This window comes from Diceros bicornis, chromosome 18, assembly GCF_020826845.1.
Source record: "Diceros bicornis minor isolate mBicDic1 chromosome 18, mDicBic1.mat.cur, whole genome shotgun sequence".
NCBI classification, from domain to species: Eukaryota; Metazoa; Chordata; class Mammalia; order Perissodactyla; family Rhinocerotidae; genus Diceros; species Diceros bicornis.
Window position 1 is genome coordinate 24,000,316 of NC_080757.1, and position 24,293 is coordinate 24,024,608.

At 40.5% G+C, this 24,293-nt stretch overlaps 1 protein-coding gene and 1 pseudogene across 1 annotated transcript in view; both read right to left on the minus strand.

Annotated features, from left to right (window-relative positions):
• The window catches only part of LOC131417241 (schlafen family member 13-like), a 49,283-nt pseudogene that overhangs the window by 6,635 nt on the left and 18,355 nt on the right, over nt 1-24,293 (minus strand).
• LOC131417243 (schlafen family member 12-like) overlaps nt 14,149-24,293 on the minus strand; it is a 44,119-nt gene continuing 33,974 nt past the window's right edge. The window contains 1 exon segment of the mRNA XM_058560397.1: nt 14,149-16,210. Coding sequence (XP_058416380.1) covers nt 15,636-16,210 — 575 coding nt within the window. The 3' untranslated portion in view covers nt 14,149-15,635.

Consider the following 24,293-nt stretch of genomic DNA (forward strand, 5'->3'; position numbering starts at 1 on the left):
GTTTATAATGACATAAATAAAATTGCACTAAGCCAATAAGAAATTGAGAATTCAAAAAAAAATCAAGAAACCTCAAATAACTTTAAAAAAAGAACACCTGTTTGTAGCGGGTTTACAGGAGAACTTGCTCCAACTTGCAAATATTTTCAGTTCCCCGAGTTCCTACCAAGACAGTGAATTAGCATTACCTGCTGGCTCGTTCCAGCAAACTCAGTCCTGAAGGACCCACAGGCTGAAACAGGATCGAGAGAGGCAGCGGAGTTCAGAGATTAAGATTCCAATTTCCCGCGTTGAAATCCCAGCTCTGGCACTTATCAGCAGTGTGATTTTGTGGCCACTTATTTAACCTCTACGTACCTAAGAAAACTAGTGTTAACAACAGAACCTACCGCATAGAGTTGTTGTGAGAAGTAAATAAGGTCATATTTGTAAAGTAATTAAAGTATATGACACAAAGTAAGCCTACACTAGACTTTGCTAGATAAACATAGAAAGAAACCTAGGGAATGGGGGCTGGAGGTGGAGGGGGACCTGTGAGAAACTCCCAGGTGAAATGGATGCTTGCTGGGGAGCACGCAGTATAACTGGATGAGAATACAGTAATTAGAGACACGCGATCGTTCTGCCCCTTCCCTCGCTGTGGAAACTGGTCGCAACAACCCAGGCCTCCGGTGCAGGTGCCTCTATGCGGGTAAAACCGGTCCGCACAGACTGCGCGCCGGGGCAGGGCTGTGGGGAAACCGGGTGGGGACTGGCTAGCCTCAGGCAGAGGCTGAACAGACGGGGAAACGGGGAAATGGGCTGTGATAGAATTGGCCTCTTGGGAAACTAAAATCAAGGAGCTCTTTGCCATTCTCGCACCCTTCTCTTTTGTTTTACCGATCCTGCTGGGAGGGAGACATTTTTCTCATTTCTCCCTCTTCTGGATTGTAACCTTTCTGTAGGGAAGTGGCAATTCTAATTCTGCGTTCTAGTTCCTGGATTGAGGACAATAATATACAGTGTGTGGTCGGTCACACAGTCACCTGCAGCACTTCTTTCCCAACCCTGCAATCCCCAAAACTCGGAAGCCCTGGCCTGCCCTGGGATCTGCCCAAACCTCCGGCTCCGCCTCCGCGGAAACCCGGGCGAGCCTCGCAGCCGCCGGTCAGGCCCGCTCCCCGCCCCCCACCCCTTCTGCCCTCCCCCCGACCCCCACGCCTCCCCGCCCTGTCTTGCCCAGTCCGCCTTTTAGGCAATTTGCCACTGAGTCTGAGCAAACACGCTGGGCCTCCCAGGCAGGACAGGAACGCAAAGATGTCGCCAGGGCTGAGAGGCTGCTTTCATCGCCTGCCCCCAGCACCGGTCCCCGCCCTGTCGGGGACGGGCAGCACTAGACCCCGAGGGCGGGAGCTCTGACGACCTGGGCAAAGGAGCCGGGACCCTCTCCTGCCTTTCCAAGATCGACCGCGCTCGAAGCCCTCGTCCCGCTTCCCCGGAGGCGTGGAAGTCCGGTCCTCATATCCCAGCGGCTGGCGCCACCCCGGGCTTGCGCCACGTAGGAAACAGACAGGACAGTAGAGGTGTCTACTAAGCTGGGGAAAGTTTTGCCGCGGAAATGCCTAGAAGCACCCAACTTTCTGCTCGCTTCCGGGAGACTCTTAGTTCTTTTCCTCGCGGCCCTTCCCTCCCTCCCTCTCCCTGCCCCTCTCCATCTATCTTAATTACAGTTGGACAAAGAATTAAAATCATCTGCAAGGAGAAAAGAGCTTCTCGGGCGCAGCAGCCGTCCGGGCCTGGCGCTCCCGCCCGGGCGGGCGCCGGTCCTTCCTCGAGCCCCGAGCCCCGCACTCCGGGCGCCGGCTGTCCCGCCGCCCCGGGAACCCTCTGACCCCAGCTTCACCCTTCGAGCCCGCTTGAATCGCCCCAGATGCCCACCGTCGCGGAAAGTGGGTCTTGGCGACGGGAGGCAAGAACTTGGCCTCCGCTGTCGTCCCGACCCTCGACGTCTGGCCCGAAGAACCGGGGAGGCGGACCAGGCTGCCGGGGGCCCCCGGCTGGGCGGGATTGCTGAGCCTGCGCGGCCGCGGCACGGTCCTCAGACGCCCTCCAGCGGTGGGAGCTGGGGGCTGCGGCGGGGGGCGCTCGCCTGCACCCGGGCAACCGGCAGCTGCTCGAATTACGAGCAAACGAAGGTACTGCTGATTCTTTCTGCCCGCCACGATCTTGAGCACACCGCCAGGCGTCCGTCCGATTATCTGGAGCATTTCGTAGTCCTTTCTTTGGGTAACTCCCCGTCCTCGGCTGAGCGCCTGCAATGGGCCGGCGCCAGCTGATCTGCCCGCGCCCCGGGCCGCCCCGCTGTGCCCGCCTCCCACTTCTCGCCGGCGGGGAGTCGCCCAGGGGCGGGAGCAGCTGGTAACACCGGGTAATCGGTGCAGGCTCCAGCGGAAGCAGAAGTGAGGAAACAAAACGCATCGCAGCACCCTTCACAGATTACGACTGACTACTGTTAACACCTTATTGTATATATCTTAATTTCTTATGAATGTCTTGTATTATATTGGCATATACTGTATTACAGATCATTGTACGTATGCATGTACAGATATATAATGTACATATATTACACATATGTGTATATGTAACATTTTTATTAAAATGAGGTCATAATGTACATACTGTTTCATAACCTGCTTTTTTTCAGTCAATGGCCTCCACCTCTCCATTTCAGTAAATTTTCATGTCTCCCCATTCACAGATTATATTCAAGTTTCTCCACTTTTCTTTAAAATATTGCTTACACATGGTTTGTACAAACCTATATCAGATCCAGGACCGGGCATCTATAAAGTGCTGAGAGGAAGAAAAGATCGTCAACCTAAAATTCTATAACCACACACACACAAAAATCCTCCCCAGTGGCATAGTGGCTAAGTTCGGTGTGCTCTGCTTTGTTGGCCTTGTTCCCGGGTTTGGATCCCAGGTGCAGACCCACACCACTCCTCAGTCGTCCTAAGGCAGCGACCCACGTACAAAATAGAGGCAGATAGGCAGGGATGGTAGCTCAGGGCTAATCCTCCTCAAACAAAAAGAGGAAGATTGGCAACAGATGTTAACTCAGGGCGAATCTTCCTCTCCCCCAAAAAATCCTCCCAAATGAAAGGAAAATGATGACTTTTTCAGGCAAAAAAAATTTTTAGCTTGAAGGAAAATGATACCAGAATGAAACTCAGAACTACACACAAGAATGAAGCGCACCAAAGATAGTGAATATGTAGGTAAATATAAAAGATGATCTTTCTCAGTGTTACAAATTATTTAAAAGGTAATGGATTGTGAAAGAAAAAAATAATACCCTTGTATTGTCATGCTTATAACATAATGTAGAAATAACAGCACAGAGGATGGAAGGGGAAAGGGATGTATGTTGTTGTAATATTCTTTTATTATATATGAAGTGATATATAATTTAACTGTAAAAACTAAAGATGCCTATTGTAAGCCCTAGAGCTACCAATAAAATAAATTAGAACAAAGATGTACAAATAATAAACCAACAAAGGAGTTTTCCTTATGATTCCTATTTTGTTTTTTAGAAAAATTTTATTTTTTTACCTGTTTTTGCTTTATACGCACGCAGTTTTTGACTTTGTGTGCCCACTTGTCACCATCAACTTTGCTGAACTTTATAGTTAATTCTCACGATTGATCTGTGTGTTCTTTTAGGTCATCTAAGAACACAATAATATCAAATGTGCATAACAAGATTTATTTCTTCCTTTCTAATCTACATAATTTTTTATTTCACTTTCTTGTATGATTGATTCACCAGGACTTTGGGTACAATGCTAAATGAAAGAAATGATACCCAAAGACACAACCTAACAATACTAAAATCCCATCTTTGGGGGTCTGTTTCCTGGGATCACTCTAGAAATCAATTTCTATGCTAATCAGGGTTTTGTCAGAAGAGCAGTTACTTTAAACAGAGGAATTTTAAAATAAAGTTATTCACCAGGTATAAAGACTTAAACTAGTTAATGGAAAGGGACACAAAGGTAACACCAAGGTGTTACGGAGGTAACTACAGAAAACAGCCGCCATTCCTAGGGCTGGGGGAACAAAAAGAAGAGGTCTGTGAGGGAAGCATAAGGCTAATGCTGTGAGTGTTGGAAAAAATTATGTAAAGAGCTGAAAGGTTTTTATGGGAAAGTTTACAAAACTTTAGTGAAAGACAATAAATAAATAGCGTCACATATTATACCCATGGATTGGAAGACCCAATATATTAAAGAGATCAATTCTCCCCAAATTGATAAGTAAACGTACTGAGATTCCATTTAAAATTCCAACAGAATTTTCCTGGAACTTGACATACTGATTATAAATTTATATCTAAGAGCCAAGACACCCCTAAAAATGAAAAACAGGGTGCGGGCAGATATCAAAATTTATTAGAAAGCTACAGTAATTAAACAAATAGATGAACGGAATAAAATATAGAGCATAAAAGCTGACTCATTTATGGAAAATCTTTGACAGAGTAGGCATTGTACATCAGTGGGGAAAGGAGAGAATATTTCATAAATTGTGCTGAGATATCAGGTGTCCACATAGGACATAAAATTAATTTGCATCTCTCACTCCAAAATCAATTCCAATGGAATAAATATGAAAGGCAAAACCAGTAAACTCTTAAAGACAATATGTAGAAGTATTTCTTAAAAAGACAGAAAACCATGACATTTCCACTCTGTCATGTGTGTTAACAAACCTTTCCCTTAGGGAGAGGTAGGAGATGACTAAGGCAGTGGTGATATGACTAACATATCCAGGGCCAGACTGATTATGCGGGAACCCTTCTTAAGTACAGATTCCAAAATTAAAATTGTGCCTTTGCAAATTAGGTTACTCGCTTCCTTTTTTTACTTTGTATTGGATGCTTTCTTTTTCCCAGCTCACATTCCCGTCTTTATTTACTCTTTAAACTTACATACAATAAACTTTACTTGTTCATGTACAGTTGTTTGAACTTGAACACATGTATGGTATAATGTAATTCCCACAACTAATGATACAGAATAGTTCCATCACTGCAAAAAAACAAAACAAAACAAAACAAAATCTCCTGCTGCTTCTTTGCAGTCAAATCTCCACCAACTCCAACCCCTGGCAAACACTGATTTGTTCTCCATCCCTAGCTTTGCCTTCTCCAGAATGTTATGTAAATGTCGTCAAATAGGATGTAACGCTTTGAGACTGGCTTTTTCCACCTGTGTAACATCTTTGCAATTCATCCTTGCTGTGTCAATTGTTCATTGCTTTTTATTGCCAAGTACCATTCCCTTGTTTACATGTACCACAGACTGTTTAAACATTCACCCATTGAAGGTCATTTGCTTGTTTCCAGGATTTATCTATTATGAATAGAACTGCTATAAATAATCATATTTTTGTGTGATTATAAATAATCACACATTTTTGTGTGATTATAAATAATCACACATTTTTGTGTGAACTTAAGTTTTCATTTTTTCAAGGATAGATACCTAGGAGTAGGATTACTGGGTCATATGGGAAGAAACCATTAAACTGGTTTCTAAAGTGTCTGAACCATTTTGCATCCTCAAAAGCAATGTACAAGAGTTCCAATCCTTGTCAGCACTTAATATTGTCATCTTTTACTTTAGCCATTCTAATATTTATGTAGTGGAATCTCATTGTGGTTTTAATTTACATTTCACTAAGGGCCAATAATTTTGAGCATATTTTTATGTGCTTAGTGGCATCCCTACATCTTCTTTGGTACATTCTCTCTCTATACCCAGTGTTGAGAGGTTTTTTTTTTTTTTTAATCATGAATGGATGTTGAATTTATCAAATGCTTTTCTGCATCTATTGAGATGATCATACGATTTTTATCCTTCATTTTGTTAATGTGGTGAATCACACTGATTGATTTGTGGATGTTGAGCTATGCTTGCACCCCTGGAATTAATCTCACTCGATCGCAGTGTTGAATTCTGCTTGCTAATATTTTGTTGAGAATTTCTGCATCTATGTTTATCAGGGATATTGGCCTGTAATTTTCCTTTCTTGTAGTGTCCTTGTCTGCTTTTGGTATCAGGGTAATTCTGGTCTTGTAAAACGTTTGGAAGTGTTCTCACCTCTTCTATTTTTCAGAAGAGTTTGAGAAGGATTGGTATTAATTCTTCTTTAAATGTTTGGTAGAATTCACTAGTTAAGGCATTTGGTCCTGGACTTTTGTTTGTTTGGAGGTTTTTGATTAGTGATTCAATCTCCTTACTAGTAATTGGTCTGTTCAGATTTTCTCTTTTTTTTTTTTTTGTGAGGAAGATCAGCCCTGAGCTAACGTCTGATCCCAATCCTCCTCTTTTTTGCTGAGGAAGATTGGCCCTGAGCTAACAGCCCTGCCCATCTTCCTCTACTTTATATAAGACACCGCCACAGCATGGCTTGACAAGTGGTGCGTCGGTGCACGCCTGCAGTCCAAAGCTGCGAACCCCAGGCCGCTAAAGCGGAGCACGCCCACTTAACGGCTTATGCCACGGGGCCGGCCCCTTTCTCTTTCTTAGTGATTCAGTCTTGGTATGTTTTTAGGAATTTATCCATTACTTCTAGGTTATCCAATTTGTTGGCATCACTTTGTTCACGTTTCTGGTTGTCTCTTACGATCCTCTGTATTTGTGTAATATTAGTTGTAATGTCTCCTTTTTGATTCTAATTTTATTTATGTGAGTCCACTCTCTTTTTTTCAGGGTAAATCTAACTAAATGTTTGTCTATTTCATTTATGTTTAAAAAAAATGCTCTTGGTTTCATTGATCTTTTCTATTGTTGTTTTGATCTCTATTTCATTTATTTCTGCTCTCGTCTTTGTTATTGCCTTCCTTCTACTAACCTTGGGCTTCATTTGTTTTTCTTTTTCTAGTTTCTTGAGGTGTCAAGTTAGGTTGTTTATTTCATATTTTTCTTGCTTCTTGATGTAGGCCTTTATTGCTATGAACGTCCCTCTTTAGAACTGCTTTAGTTGCATCCCATAAGTTTTGGTATGATGTATTTCCATTTTCATTTGTTTTGAGATATTTTTTGGTTTCTTCTTTGGCCCTTTGGTTGTTCAGTAGCATGTTGTTGAATCTCCACCTATTTGTGAATTTTCCTGTTTTCTTCTTGTAATTGATTTCTAGTTTCATACACTGTGGTCAGAAAAGATGCCTGATATGACTTCAGTCTTCTTAAATTTATTAAGACTTGTTTTGTGCTCTAACATATGATCTATCCTGGAGAATGTTCCGTGTGCACTTGAGAAGAACGTGTATTCTGCTGCTATTTGATGGGATTTTCTGTAAATGTCTGTTAAGTCTATCTGGTTTAACAAACAGTTCAAGTCCAACGTTTCCTTAATGACTTTTTGTCTGGATGATTATCCATTGTTGCAAGTGGGGTACTACTACCACTGTATTGCTGTCTATTTCTCCCCTTAGGTCTGTTAATATTGCTTTATATATTTAGATGCTCCTGTGTTGGGTGCATAAATATTTACAGATGTTATATCCTTTTGTTGTTTGGACCTCTCTTTATCATGACCTTCATGATCTTCTATAATGACCTTGTCTCTTATCACAGTCTTTGTCTTAAGAGTCCATTTTGTCTGATATAGTGTGGTTACTACTGCTCTCTTCTGGTTTCTGCTTACACAGAACATCTTCACTTTCTGTCTGTTTGTGTCCTTAGCTGAAGTGAGTCTCCTGTAGACAGCATGTAGTTGGGTCTCATTGTTTTTTAATCCATTCAGTCACTCAGTCTTTTGATTGGAGAACTTAGTCAGGGTGCATTTAAAGTAATCATTGATAGGTAGGGACTTACTATTGCCATTTTGTTAATTGTTTCCTGGCTGTTTTGTAACTCCTTTGTTCCTTTCTTCTTCTCTTGTTCTCTTTCTCTGTAATCTGATGATTTTCTGCAACGGTATGCTTAGATTCTTTACTCTTTCTCTTTTGTGTATCGACTATAGGTTTTTGCTTTATGTTACCATGAGACGTAAATAAAACATCTTATATTTATAACCATCTGTTTTAAGCTGATAAGTTAACTTCAAATGTACACTAAAGCTCTACATTTTCACTCTCCCCACAATGTTTTCTTTTCGATGTCACGATTTACTTTGTTACCTTGTGCATCCATTAACAAATTATTGTTGTTATAGTTATTTTACTACTTTTGTCTTTTAATCTTCATACTAGATTTACGAGTGATTTACCCACCACCATTATACCATTATTCTGAATATAATTATATATTTACCTTTACCAGTGAGATTTGCACTTTCGTATGTTGTCCTGTTACTATTTAGTGTTTTTAATGTCAGCTTGAAGAAGTCCTTTGACATTTCTTGTAAGGCCGTTCTGGTGGTGATGAACTCCTTCAGCTTTTGCTTGTTTGAAAAACTCTTTATCTCCCCCTCAATTCTGAAGGACAACTTTTCCAGGTAGAGTATTCTCGGTTGGCTCGGCTTTTTTTTTGCTTTCAGCACTTTGAATATATTGTGCCACTCTCTTCTGGCCTGCAAAGTTTCTGCTGAAAAATCTGCTGATAGTCTTATGGGGGTTCCCTTGTACATACCAAGTTGTTTTTCTCTTGTTGCTTTTAAGATTTTCTCCTTGTCTTTAAACATTGACAATTTAAATTACAATGTGTCTCAGTGTGGATCTCTTTAGATTCATCTTATTTGGAACTATCTGGGATTTCTAGATCTGGATGTCTGTTTCTTTTCCCAGGAAAGTTTTCAGGCATTATTTCTTTGAATAAGCTTTCTTCCCTTTTCTCTTGTCTTCTGGGAATAATGTGAATATTCGTCGGCTTCATGTTGGCCCATACATCCCCTAAGCTATCTTCATTCTTTTTCATTCTTTTTTCTCTTTGCTCCTCTGATTGGATGAATTCCACTGCCCTGTCATCAAGTTCACTGACCCTTTCTTCTGCTTGATCTAGTCCACTGTGAACTCCTCAGTTGAATTTTTCCATTCAATTATTATATTCTTCAGTTCTACGATTTCTGTTTGGTACTTTCTTATATTTTCTATCTCTGTTGAAACTCTCACTCTGTTCATGCATTGAACAATGGCTCGATTGTTCATGCATTCTTACTTTTGCTCATCATCTCCTGATCTCGACGAGCATCTTTATGACCATTTTTTTGAACACTCTGTCAAGTAAATCACTTATCTCCATTTCATTAAGGTCTGTTTCTGGAGTTTTATCTTGTTCTTTTGTTTGGAACATATTTCTTTGTTTCTTCATTTTCCTTGTCTCTCTGTGTTGCTGTTTGTGCATTAGATAAAACAGCCACCTCCGCCAGTCTTGACAGAGTAGTCTCATGTAGGAGATGAACCTTATCATTCAGCCCAGCCCAAGCTCTTGGTTGTCTCTCAAACCTTGTGGTTGTCCAACCCTCCTTCTGTGTTCGTAGTGACTACCAGTAGCTGAGAGTGTCAAAAGCCCTGTCAGTGTCCCCACAGGGGTGGATCTCAGTTAGCACCTAGATGCAGGCTGACTGGAAGCCACATCCTGAGGCAGCAGCTTTTAAAGTATGCAAATAGGCCTCTTTCAGGGAAAGACTGGGAGATGGGTGTTACTGGCCACTCTCTTTGTGCTGAGCCCTGGGAGGATAGCCACAGTGAGTTCTCGTGAGCCCATTAAGAACTTCTCTTTGTTTGCTACAGTCTTGTGGACAGAAGCCCTCTTGGCTTCCAGAGCTAGGTGTTTTGGGGCCTGTCCCCCAGCTAGACCTCTTAAAGGTTGGGCACTAGATGTTGAGTTCAAACCCTTCACTCCTCATTGAGAAGCTGGGAGCTGTGAGTTCCTACCCAAGTGTATGTTGCTGTGCCAGGTGTGGGGGTTATGGTAAAAGTGTGTCTCAGCCTTTCCTATCTGTATTGATATGAGTATTTTCTAGTTTGTCAAATGTGTAAGAGAGTTAGAGTTTCTGGACTTCATTCAGTGGGAATTGTTCCATGTGTAGCTATAGATCCCATGTATCCACGGGAGGAGGTGAAATCAAGAGCCTTCTATGTGGCCATCTTGGCCCAAAACTATATTGTGTTTTTTTTTATTGAGTATTTCATTAATCTATTTCCATTCTTTCATTTTTACTAATAGAAATATCTAGTGCTATCAATTGTCCTCTGGTCACTGCTTTAAGTGTATCCCATAGTTTCCATTATCTATTAAGTCCCTAGCTGTAGACTGTGCTCTGATCTACCATAGCACTTTTTTTTTCTTTTAGTATTTTTAGACTTAGTGTTCACTTAGTCTTTTTGGTAATGGTTTTAGATCAACGCTATGTCTGTCATTAGCTTCCTTCTTCTGTCTTCTTTGCAGTTTTTCTCAGTCTGATTTTGTTTCACAAAGACTTACATTGGGACAGGAATGGGGAGGGAACATAAGGGATCACACTCTGGTTTTTGGTGTTTTGTTTTTACTTACGGTTATTTTGAATGTGTTTACACAGGCCACAGAGGCAAAGACTTGAACTGAAACTAATTTGAATCTTGATAGAAGGCTTTGAGATCCTCCCAGGGCACGGGAGGATAGGAGGTGTTGCTAAAAGGCCATGTCCCACTTGCCCCTCTGTCTCCTCTAGGAGCCTGCTATGGGGACAGTTTCTCTACAGTTTACAGATTTTGAGGAGGTATGGGGCTTTCTGGCCCAAGCCCTCAAGGTATAGCTGCAGACTATAAAAACCACTTCGCTGTCCACTAGAATAGGCTCCTCAGCAACAAAGTGTCCCACAACTCGCACTGGAGTCACCAGCCTTTCTGCTTCAGTATCATATTTTCTGGTGTGGAACAAGGACCATGAGGATCTAGGACTTGTATACAATCCCTTTCACTGTTTATATAAATAATAAAATGACAAAATCTAAAAAGGGCTCATTGTGTCTTTACCAACCAGATCTGTCAGTCTTGGTCTGGCCTGGATCTTACCATGCCTGCTGGGTGTGTTTGTATTTACTTACCACCTGTATGTCCTCTTCGGTGAAATGTCCCTTCATGTCTTTTGTCCACTTTCTAATCGAATTATTTGCTTAACTGCTGAGTTTTGAGAGTTCTTTATACATACCAGATACTGGTGCTTTGTCAGATCTGTGGCTTGTAAATATTTCCTCCTGGCTTGTGGCTTATTTTTTATCCCCTTACTGGGTTTTCTTTCAAAGCAAACGCTTTTTGTTTTTTGCTTTTAATTAATAGATTTATTTTTTAGAACAGTTTCAGGTTTACAGAAAAACTGCACAAAAAGTACAGAGAGTTCCCGTATACCTCCACACTCCCCGCTCCAATAGATAGTTTCTCTAATATCGTGCCTTAGTGTGGTACACTTGTTAAAACTGGTGAACCTCCCAACCCCTGGTAACCACTGATCTTTTTACTGTCTCTATGATTTTGCCTTTTCCAGAACGTCATATAGTTGAGATCACATAGTACATAGCCTTTTCACATTGGCTTCTTTCATTTAGCAATATGTATTTAAGCTTCCTCCATCTCTTTTTGTGGCCTGAAGCCCACTTCTTTTTATCTCAGAATAATATTCCATTGTATGGCTGTACCACAGTTTGTTTATCCATTCACCTAATGAGGGATATCTTGATTGCTTTCAGTTTTTGGTAACTGAATAAAGTTGCTATAAACATTCATGTGCAGGTTTTTGTGTGGACTTCTGGGAGTCCTAGGGACATACCTAGGAGTGCCACTGGTGGATCATACGGTAAGAGTATGTTTAGCTTTGTATGGAGCTGTCAAACAGTCTTCCAAAGTGACTATACCATTTTTCATTCCCACCAGCAATGAGTGAGAGTTCCTGTTGTTTTACATCTTTGCCAGCATTTGGTGTTGCCAGTGTTTTGGGTTTTAGGCATGTTAGTAGGTGTGTAGTGGTATCTCATTTTGATTTACTATTCCCTACATAATGTTGAGCATTGCAATGGTCTGAATGTTTATGTCCCCCACTCCCAAATTCATATGTTGAAATCTTAACCCCTAAAGGTGATGGTATTAGCAGGTGGGGCCTTTGAGAGGTGAGTAGGCCATAAAGGTGGAGCCTCAATGAATTAGATTAGTGCTCTTATAAGAGATCCCACAGAGCTCCCTAGCCCCTTCTGCCACGTGAGGATACAACCAGAAGTCCGTGACCCAGAAAGGGTCTTACTTGACCATGCTGGCCTCTGATCTCAGATTTCCAGCTTCCAGAACTGTGAGTAATCAATTTCTACCTGTATAAGCTACCCAGTCTGTGGTATTTTGTCATAGCAGCCCAAACGGACTAAAACAAGCATCTTTCCCTATGCTTATTTGCCATCTGTATATCATCTTTGGTGAGATGTCTGTTCAGGTATTTTCCCTATTTTTAATTGGGTTGTTTGTTTTCTTGAGTTTTAAGAGTTCTTTGGATATTTTGGATACAAGTCTTTATCAGACATGTGTTTATCAAATATTTTCTCCCAGTCTGTGGCTTGTCTTTTCATTCTCTTAACAGTGTCTTGCTCAGAGCAGAAATTTTTAACTTTACCAAAGTCCAACATATCAATATTTTGTTGTTGTATCTAAAATCTCATTTGCCAAACCCAATATCATCTAGATTTTTCTTCTTTTATGGTGGAGTACATTGATCAGTTTTCAAATAGTAAGCCAGACTTACATCCCTGGGATAAACGCCCTTTGCTCATGGTATATAATTCTTTATATATTAGTGAATTCTATTTGCTAATATCATGTTAATAATTTTCATGTCCATATTCATGAAGGATATTGATCTATAATTTTCTTTTTTTGTACTGTCTTTGTCTAGTTTTGGTATCAGGTAGTACATAAGTGAATCCTATAAATGAATACTATAATGAATTCATAAAATGAATTGGGAAGTTTTCACTCTCCTATTTTTGGAAAAGGTTGTGTACAATTGGTGTTAATTTTTTAAAAATTGTTTAGTGGACTTCTCCGGTGAAGTCATCTGGGCCTAGAGACTTCTTCTTTGGGAGTTTTTAAATTGCAAAGTCGATTTCCTCAATATTATAGGGCTATTCAAATTATCTACTCATATTGGGTGAGTTGTGGTAGTTTATATTTTTTGAGGAAGCAGTCCATTTCATCTAAGTGGTGAAATTTATGTGTGCACAGCTGTTTTTAGTATTCCCTTATTATCCTTTTGATGTCTACATGGTCAGTATTGATATCCTATTTCATTCCTGATAGAGTTGTTGTATTCTCTCTTTTCTTACTTTGTCAATCTTGCTAGAGATTTGTCAATTTTCTCGATATTTTCAAAGAACCAGTGTTTTGTTTTATTGATTCTTCTACTGTTTTTCTATTTTCAGTTTCATTGATTTTTGCTCTCCTGTCTATTATTTCCTTCCTTCTGCTTGCTTTGGGTTTATTTTGTTTTTCTTTTTCTAGGGTCTTGAGGTGGGAGCTTAGAGGCTTTTCTTCCTTTTCTAATTGTATTAGCTTCCTGTTGCTGCCGTAACAAATTACCATATATTTAGCTGCTTAAGCAAACATGAATTTATTGTCCTACAGCTATGGAGGCTAAAATAAAGGTGTCAGCAGGCTTACATTCCTTCTGGAGGCTCTAGGGAAGAATCCATTTCCTTCCCTTTTCCGCATTCTGGAGACTGACTATACTCCGTGGTTCGTAGCCCCTTCCTCCATCTTCCAAGACAGTGGTGTAGGACCTTCTCTCCTCTCTGACCTCTGCTTCCATTCTTACATGTCTCTCCTTGACTCTCATTCTCCTGTCTCCCTCCTAGAAAGACCCTTATGATTATATTGGGCCCACCCAGATAATCCAAGATAATTTCCTCATTGAAAGACTTAATTTGATCACATCTGCAAAGTCCCTTTACCATGTATATCAACAGAGTCACAAATCCCAGGGATTAAGAGGTGGACATCTCTGGAGGGCTATACTTTAGCCTACCATACTAATATATACATTTAGTGCTTACATTTCACTCTCATCACTGCTTTCCCTGTGTCTCACTAATTCTGATATGTTGTATTTTCATTTTCATTCAATTAAACGCATTTTTAAATTTTCCCATGAAACTTCCTCTTTGACCATGGATTATTTATAAATATATTTTTAGTTTCCAAGTGTTTGGAGATTTTCCCGTTATCTTTCTGTTATTGATTTCTTGTTTGATTCCATTTTGCTGGTAGAACACACTCTGTATAATTTCAGTCCCTCAAAATTTGTTGAGGTCTTTTACAGCCAGGCTATGGTCTCTCTCGGGATATGTTCTGTGGGCAGCTGAAAAGAATGCATATTCTGTTGTTGGCTGGAGTGTTCTCTAAATGTCAATTAGATCTGTTGGCTAATGGTGTTAAGTTCTTGTATATCCTTGAAAGTTTTTTGTTTACTTGTTCTATCAAGTATCGTTAGAGGGGTGTTGAAATCTCCAACTGTGGATTTGTCTATTTCTCCTTTCGGATCTATCACATTTTGCCTCACATATTTTTCGGCTCTGTTGTCTGATGCACACACATTTAGGATCACTATGTTTTCTTGGTGGATTGGCCTTTTTATCATCATATAATGTGCTTCTCTGTCAACGGTCATTTTCTTTACTTTCTCTGATATTACTGTAGCAACTCCTGCTTTCCTTCGCATGATATATCTTTTTGTATCCTTTTGCTTTCAACCTCTATATATTTGAAGTGAGTTTCTTATCGACAGCATACAGTTGCGCCATGATGTTTAATCCGCTCTGCCAATCTACGGCTTCAACTGGTGTATTTAGACCATTTACACAATGTAATTATTCATATGTTAGGGCTTAAGTCTCCCATTTTTTGTTTTGTTTGTTCTCTCTGTTTTTCATTTCTCTGTTTAATTTTCCTGCCCTCTTCTGGGTTCCCTGAATACTTTTTACAATTCCATTTTGATTTATCTATTTTGTCTTTTAGTGTGTCTCTCTGCATAGCTTTTATAGTGTTTGCTCTAGGTATTACATTAAATATACATATTTTTCACAGTCTACTGTTGTCATTATTTTACCAGCGGAGCAATTAGGAAAGCCATAACTCCTCCAAGGGAATAGTGTAAAAATAGCCCAAGAAGATTTAGAGAATTTTGAGAGAAGGGGTAACAAATTTTGCCTTCTTCTTCATTTCCATTATGGAAATTGTAAGCATCATCAATGATAATCTTTTCTAAGTTATAAAGGTTTTCTGGGTATATCTTGGGAGATTTCCATTATTGTTGTTGCTGTTAAAAATAAAAGTACTGCAATTTTTCCCAATTTAAAGATGGAAGAAAATTTATCCATGAACTATGCACAGAGTAAATAATAAACTCTTCACAGAGCAAATAACGAACTGTGCACAGAGAAATCAAAAAATTAATTTTCCTAATAACTTTTAAGCAACATCTATGAAGATCATTTAGGAAGAAGTAAACAAAGGCCAAACTTGATTTTCCAACATCCCATCAAGTTGCTTTGCAACTTTGTGGTTTTTCAAAGGCATATTTTCACAGAATGAGAAAACATCATCAGCTATAGAATAAAAAAACAATTTGGAGCCTGGTATATTTTCCATGATTGAAGTGAACCTTGGACAAGATTTAAACATCCTTGTGTCATTCCTCTGAACGTAATCCACACTGACTATCTAAGAGGTGTTGAAAAATCTCAGAGGTAAATTGGTTACTCAAAGATCCAAGTCTTTTTAAGAGTATAAAAAGGGCCTTCTTCAAGTCTTTCACTGTTTGAGTGGTTACACGATTGTAGGACTTAGGGTAACATACCCGGCAGCTTGAATCATAAAGAAGGCTTGCATTGCCTTCAGTCAATGGAGGAGATTCTTCGCTCAAGTAGAAGATCTTTATCATGATACACACTTTCCCAGGGTAACCACCAAGTTTTGCCAGATTCTGCTTTAAAGTTAAGGCAGTTTGCCTGGAATAGCCTTTTGACTTCTTATCTGGTACCCTGAGGAAGGTATAAAGGACTGGTGGACGGTCCTGGGAAATTAGAAGAGCATCACAGATGACATCCTCATTCTCTTGCAAGCCTAGATCCAAAGACCAGCTCCTAGAAAAGATCAATGTACCTTGACCATCAGACCCCACTTCTTCCCGTATTAACTGTGCAAGTCTTTTGTGTTGAGAGCGCAGTTTCTTGTAGAAGGCTTCTGGAACACATGTCATCTTTTCTGATGGCACAAGATATAGATATAATTATAATAAATTTTAAAACACTAGACAGTCTCCAATTCCAACCATGACAAAGTAGCTTGTACCAGACCAACCCTGCCACCAACAACTATAAAAGCTGTACAAAATATATAAAACAGTAATTTAAAGAACCGAAGAGCAACCAATACATGCAGGACTTAAAGGGGTACAATCTTTGATGGAGAGGACGCATAGGAAGCAGCCCACATTCACCCACCTTTTTGCCCAAGAATATTTTCCATATTGTGTCATGGGTGAAGAGAGCCCAAGCAGAAATCAGCAGTTTTACTAGGCCAAGGAAAAAGAGGTTGGAATTGAGGGCTGCCAGAGGAGCTGGAATTGGAGAGGGAAAATCTCAGAGAGGATGAAACTGCAGAGAAGCAGCCAACATCTACATACGAATTTCCCTCAACTCACTGGCTAATACAGCATGAGATGCTGGAAACTCAGAAGAAAATATCAACTGGGAGGCTAAAGAGCTGAATAGTTTCATCAACCTCATGGTGCTGGGGAGACTTGGATTAGAATTAAGTTCCAGCAAAGTAGAGGGGTCTTGGTAAACACCTCAGAGTTTAAATTGAGACTCCAGAAGAGCCATGACCTAATGGTAAGGGGAAAATGGAAAAATATTATCCCTAGAAAAGCATAAAACAAATCTTCAAGAGAATCAAGGAAATCACTGGGTGCTCTATCCACCCGCCAGAAGAAAGTATAATCCTCTTTGGAGAAATGTAACATCTTCCAAAGCCTCTATAATTTGTCATCCATGGTACAATAAAAAATTCAGAGATATGAAAAAAATCAGGACAAATTACTGAAAAAAAACAGAGAGAGAGAAAAAATGGATAAGAGAAAGAGACTGACAAGTGATTCAGATATTGAAGTTATCGAAGAGGGACTTAAAGAGCAAAGTGCTGGAATAGTAGGCTCCAGAATCTCCCTTCACCCAAGGATACCACAAACAAATCGCTACACATGGATCGATTCTCTCTGAGAGAAATCTAGAAATTAGTTCAAAGACTCCCACACCCTGGGCGACTGAGAAAATACCCACATTGAAATGGGCAGGAAGAGCTGAGACACACTCTTGCCATAAATCTCACCCATAGCACAGCACCATACAGTCAGGAGGGAACCCCCAACTCCTAGCTTCTCACTGAGGAGAAGGGTGTGGCTCACACATCTACTACCCTGTCTTTTATGACTGCTACCTGAAAAACTGGCTCCTAACTCGCCTGTCTCTGGGAGCTGACAGTGCCTGGCATTTACTAATCCCCTGGGACCACAGACAACAGGCAGTTTTAAATGGGCAGGGGACAACTTCCCATGGTTCTCCCCCTGGCTCAGTGAAGAGTGAGCAGGCAATAAAGCCCAGATCCCAGCTTCTCCCTGGAAGGGGTTAGACGGCACACGTAATGTTCCAACTTTTCCAGCTGCTGCCCAAGGAACGGGCTTCTTACTAGCCTGCATCTGGGAGCTGGTGGGGCAGGAAATTACTAGTCTTCTGGGAGCTTGAACAAGTGTGTGTATACTTCCCATAGCTTCTCCCCTCAGTTCACTCCAGTGATAAAACCAAGCCTCCAACTTCTCCCTGGAAGGAGTTAGACCACACATCTAGTGCCCCAACTTTTACAACTGTTACTCAAGGGACTGGCTCCTAATTTGCCTAACTCTGAGAGCTCATGGGGCCTGGCATTTGCTAGTCGCCTAGGCCCAGAGAACAAAGAGGCAGTTTTAAACAGGTGTGTGAGAGCTTCCAGTGGCTCTTCCCTCTGGCCCATAGAGAGCAAGCAGACAATAAAGCCCAGCTCCCAGCATCTCTCTGGAAGGGGTTAGACTGCACATCTAGTCTCCTGGCTTTATCTACCTGCTGTCTGAGGGTCTGGCATCTTACTTGCCTGTCTCTGGGAGCGGATGGGCAGGTAATCACTAGTCCTTTGGGAGTTCGAATGGGAATGTGGGATCTTCCCATGGCTCTTCCCCCCAGCCCTCTCCAGTGATAAAACCAAGCCTCCACCTTCTCCGTAAAAGAGGTGGGACTGCACATCCATCCCCAAAACTTTCCAGTTGCTGCTTGAGAGACAGACTTCTAACCCACCTGTCTCTGAGAGATGACAGAACCTGGCAATTACTAGGTTCCTAGAGGCAACAGAGAGCAAAGCAACAGTTTGAAAAGCTTACAGTCTGAATGAGCGTGCAGGTATTTGCAACAGTTCCTCTCGCTGGCTCAAGAGCAAGTGGGTGACAAACTCCACCTCCAAGCTTTTCCTTGAGGAGAGAAAGAATTGGACCACACATGTAGTGCCCCAACTTTTATGGCTGCAACTTGAGGGACTGGCTTCTATCTTGCCTGTCTCAAGGCAATTATGGTACTCCGCTTACTCTCATCTTCTAGGGAAGACTAAAAAGGAAGACAGCAGTTTAGATGAGCACAAAGCTTTCAATCTAGAATCTCTGGCTAGTCTGATTAGTAAGTTCATCTTCATTATATGAGCCTGGTCTGTGAAGACCAGAAGAGGTGGCTGTTTTATCTAACGTGCAGAAACCAATACACACAGTAAAAGAAAAAGAAGAAACAAGGAAATACATTCCAAATAAAAGAACAAGACTAGTCTCCAGAAACCTTTCCCTGACAAAATGGAGATATGTGATTTACTCAATGGAGAATTCAAAACAACAGCCGTAAAGATGCTCATTGAGGTCAGGAGAACAACACATGGACAAAGAGAGGATTTCAACAAAGTAAAAGAAAATACTAAAAAGTATCAAACAGTAATCATAGAATTGAAAAATGCAATAACTGAACTGAAAAATTCAATAGAGGATTCAACAGCATACTAGATCAAGCAGAAGAAAGGACCAACAAACTGGAAGACAGCTTATTGGAAATCATCCAGCCAGAGTGGCAAAAAGAAAAAAGAATGAAAAAGAGTGAAGTTAGCTTAGTGAACTTATGGGACACCATCAAATAGACCAATATATGCATTACGGGAGTCCCAGAAGGAGAAGAGAGAGAGAAAGTGCAGAAGCTTACACAAAGAAGTAATGGCTGAAAATTTCCCAAACCTGAGTGAAAAACAGACATCCAGATTTAGGAAGCTCAAAGGACAACAAATAAGTTGAATCAAAAGAGAACCACACCAAGACACATTATAATCAAATTGTAAAAAGCAATAAAAGAAAAGCAACTTGTTACATAAAAGGAAACTCCCATAAGACTATCAGTGGATTTTTCTTCAGAAACCTTGCAAGCCAGAGGAGAGTGGGATGATATATTCAAAGTGCTGACAGAAAAAAAACCTATCAACCAAGAATACTATACCCAGAAAACCTGTCCTTCAAAAATGAAGGGAAGATAAAGACTTTTTCAGACAAATGAAACCTGAAGGAGTTCATCACTGTTAGACCCGCTTTACAAGAAATACTAAAGAGAGTTATTCAAGTTGAAAATAAGGGATGTTAAACAGCAACAAAAAAGCAGATAAACGTATAAAACGCCTTGGTAAAGTTAAATATATAGACAAAAAGAGAATATCACATTACTGTAATGGTTGTGGATAAATCACTTTTAATTTAGTCTAAAGTTAAAGACAAAATTATTAAAAATAACTATAAATTATGTTAATGGATACACAATATAAATAGATGTAAACTGTGACATCAATAACATATAACACGGAGGGAGGAGAGGTAAAAGTGTAGAGTTTTTATATGTAAGTGAAGTTAAAATAGCTTTTTATCAGCTTAAAATAGACCGTTATAACTATAAAACATTTTAGGTGAGCCCTATGGGACCAACAAAGAAAATACTTATAGAAGTCACACAGAAAGAAAAAGAGAAAGGAATCAACTCTAACAATACAAAAATACACACACAAAGGAAAACAGAAAGAGAGAAAAAAAGGAAAAAAGAACAAACAGAAAGTTAACAAAATGGCAATGATAAATCCTTCCATACCAATAAGTACTTTAAATGAAAATGGTTTAATGTCCCCAATCAAAAAATACAGAGTGGCTGAATGGATTAAAAACAAATATCCAACTGTATGCTGTCTACAAGAAATTCACTTTAGATTCAAGGACAAACATGTTGAAAATGAAGAGATCGAAAAAGATATTCCATACCAATGGTAAGTAAAAGAAAGCAGCAGTGGCTATACCTACATCACAAAAAATAAAATTAAACTCTAAAACAGTCTTTAGAGACAAAGAAGGTCATTATATAATGATAAAACAGTCAGTTCCACAGAGAGATATAACAATTACATGTGCACCCAATATCACTGCACCTAAGTATATAAAGCAAATATTGAGCAATCTGAATGGAGAAATTGACAGCAATAAAATAAAAGTATGAGACTTCAATATTCCACTCTGAACAATAGATAGACCAGCCAGATAAGGAAACAGCAGACTTGAACAACATATAAATCAAATGAACTTAAGGGACATCTTAAGTCCCAGAAGACAACGGAATGACATCTTGAAGTCCTGAAAGAAAAAGTTTGTGAATGTAGATTTCTACATGTATCAAAAATATCCCTCAAAAATAGCAAAATTTAAACATTTTCAGATAACAGAAAGAGAAAAAGAGAATTCTTTGCCAGAAGATCTACACAGCAAATAACATCAGAGTTCTATATCTCAAAGGAAAATTATCCCAAATGAAAGCATTAAAGTTCAGAATGAATATATTTTACTGGAAAGAGTAAATGTTAGGCAAATGAGAAATATTATTGACGGTTTTAAATCAATAAAATAGAGGGAAGCCCGGTGACAGAGCAGTTGAGTTCAGGCACTCCGCTTCGGCAGCCTGAGGTTCGAGGGTTCAGAACCCAGGTGCGGACCAACGCATGGCTTATCAAGCCATGCAGTGGTGGCATACCATATAAAGTAGAGGAAAATGGACACAGATGTTAGCCCAGGGTCAACCTTCCTTAGCAAAAAGAGGAGGACTGGCAACGGATGTTAGCTCAGGGCTGATCTTCCTCACACACACACAAAAAGAAGTTAAAAAAAACCAAAATAATTCATATAAAGTTAATCACTTGGAAAGAAGTAAAATCACTAATGAAATAATAATGTGCACTGTAATCCTTAGGGTAACCATGAAAAGAATAATAGAAGAATGTATAATTAAAAGCTGAGAGAAGAAAAAAACAGAAAAATACATTATTTAATTCAAAAAAGCACGAAAAAAAGTAAAAAGTAGGTGAGAGATTTTTGTCTTCTAGCTATGGTGAAGTGTAATAGACTAACCCTCTCACAGATACAAAGTATAAAATCTGGGCAAAATATTTAAAATTAACTATTCAAATGTACTAAGGAGTAATCAAAGCAGGAGATATAAGCAGAACAGTCCACTCTTGAAAGACACTTGCAACAGGAGAGACTTTTGAGTTTGCAGCATATTTCCTAGGAGCACTCTCTAGGATGTGCACTGCTCAGTGAGCAGAAAAACTCAGCCTTACTATCTGAGGTGTCAGAGGACAAAATCAAGGTTGGCAGAGCAGTCAGAAAGTTAGAAAAGAAATCCTAGTAGGGAGCGAGATGCAGTGGGAGTGAGTCCCAAAATCTGCATATAAAGTCCCCAAGGATCCTTGGCTGTGGACTAAACTACACATGCACAGGGAATATCCTAGAGGTAAAAAGGGCAGCAGCTGAAATCTGAAAGAATCCAAAAGAAATTTTAGCTGCTTATCACCATAGGAGACACAGAGTTTTGAATTTGAATCCATCTAGCTTCACTCCCTATTAAAATAATACTCACTTTTCAGAGACAGATAACTGAATCCAGAGACTCTAAAACATATCATCCCTGTGAAGGAACAGGAAAACGTCACCTATACTGAAGAAAAAGAGCCGTCAATGAAAACTGACTCTAAGATACTCCAGATATTGCAATAGACAAACAAAGATTTTAACGCAGCTATTATAAATATATTAAAGGATTTCAAGAAAATATATGCATAATTAATAAACAGATGGGGACTCTCATCAGAAATCAGAAACTGTAAGAACCAAATGAAAATTCTAGAGCAAAAACGTATGACTGAACTGGAAGAAATTTTGAATGGGTTTACCAGAAGATTAGAGATAGAAAAGAAAGGAGCAGTGAAATTAAAAATAGATAAATTAAAATTATACAATCTAAACCATAGAGAGGAAAACAGATAGAATAAAAATGAACAGAGAGGATTGCTGGGAAGATGCTGGTGTAGGAGAACTCTGAACTCACCTACTCACACAGACACAACAAATCTATAACTACCTGTGGAACAATTACCTGTGAGAGAGAACTGGAAACTGGATAAAAAGAACCCCCAGAACAAGGGACAACACTGATAGAGGTGGAAGAAGCAGAAATACCCCTCTGCTAAGGAAAAAACCACACACTAGCTGCAGCGCTTCATAGCTGGGGGAAATCTTAATGTAACTTTTCCTGGAGGAGTAGGGGATCAGAGCAGGAGAGCTATGCCACAATAAGCAGCCTTTGAATTCAGCACAATGAAAATGAGTCCCATAATACCTGGCTTTGCTGTCTATTCAAACCAATGGGGACGACCCCCAGGAAAGCTATTGAACGCAAGAGAAAGAAAAGCCTGCTCTTAAAGGCCCCATGCACAGATTCACCAATTCCAGAAACCAACACAAAATCACCAGAAAGAAAAGTGCATAGTTCTTTGGTAAAAAAGACTCACTTGATAAGCTCTGAGTGCATCTCAGAGAGGCAGGAGGCAGCAGGGCCAACCTCCTCAGGGACTGAGACACTAGTGGCTGCCATTATTGTGACCTAGTACAGGTGTGCTGACACAAATGCTGGCAGATGCCACTGGATTTCTTCCTCTGGCCTGTTAGCACAGGGATCTGTCCCGGCCACTAGAGCACCGATATAATCCAGCTTAGCCAGGGCAGGCAGCTCACACTAGGGACCAGCCCTGCTCACCAGCCAGCCTGTGGGGAACTGATGGGCCCACGTAGGTGGGGTGTATGGGACTTCTGCAGCTGGGCAAGTGAGTCTGCCTCAGTGGGGCAGGGCGTGCACACAAGGCAAGATGGGTTGGTAGGGTCAGTGGGCCTGCCGGCAGTGGGGCATGTCAGCTGCAGCACACTTGTCCCACTGACCATCTAAAACAGCCACACAGGGCATGTGCTCCACCTTCCGATACTTGAAACAACTGTGTGCCGCCATGTCTGGGGACAGCCTCACTCAGCTGTGCTTCTAAGAGAGCTGACATCAGCCTCGAAGGCTGGAGGCCGGCAGCAATTGTGAGCCCCTGAGCCTAGCAACCAGCCATGCTGGGAGTCTGACTCACTTAACAGCTAAATAGCAGCACGTGTGTGCTATTAGACCTTGCAGCCAGCAGTGCTGGGGCTTGCCATACCAAATAAAGCGACTGAAGTGACTGTAGCAGCTGCACACGGCTGAGCCTTACATCCAGCTGGCCCAGCAGTTGGCCTAGCCTACCCATGCACCCATAGCAAGAGCAAACCCACCACAATAGAAGGGCTCACCTGGCCCACATTGGACACTACTGGAACATTTGGAACTGGTGACAAGAGGGAAGCACATTGCTGGGCCCCATAAGGCATCTCTTACATAAGGCCATATCTCCAAGATCAGGAGACGTAGCTGATCTACCTAATACATAATATAAGCACAGAGAAGTAGGCAAAATGGGAAGACCAAGGAATATGTTCCACAGAAGGGAACAGGACAAATCCTCAGAAAAACAACTAAACAAAACAGAGATAAACAATCTACCTGATAAAGAGTAGAAACTAAGAGTCATAAGGATGGTCACTGATCTTAGGAGAAGAATAGATGAACACAGAGAGAACTCCAAGAAAGAATTGGAAAACATAAAAAAGAACCAATCAGAACTGAAGAACACAATAATGTCAAAGAAAAATTCACTAGAGGGAATGAACAGCAGAGTAGATGACAAAGAAGAAAGGATCAGCAAACTGGTTGAAGGAGTAGAAGAAGTCACTCAAGCTAAAAAGAAAAAAGAATGAGGACAGTCTAAGGGACCTCTGGGACAACATCAAGCATACTAA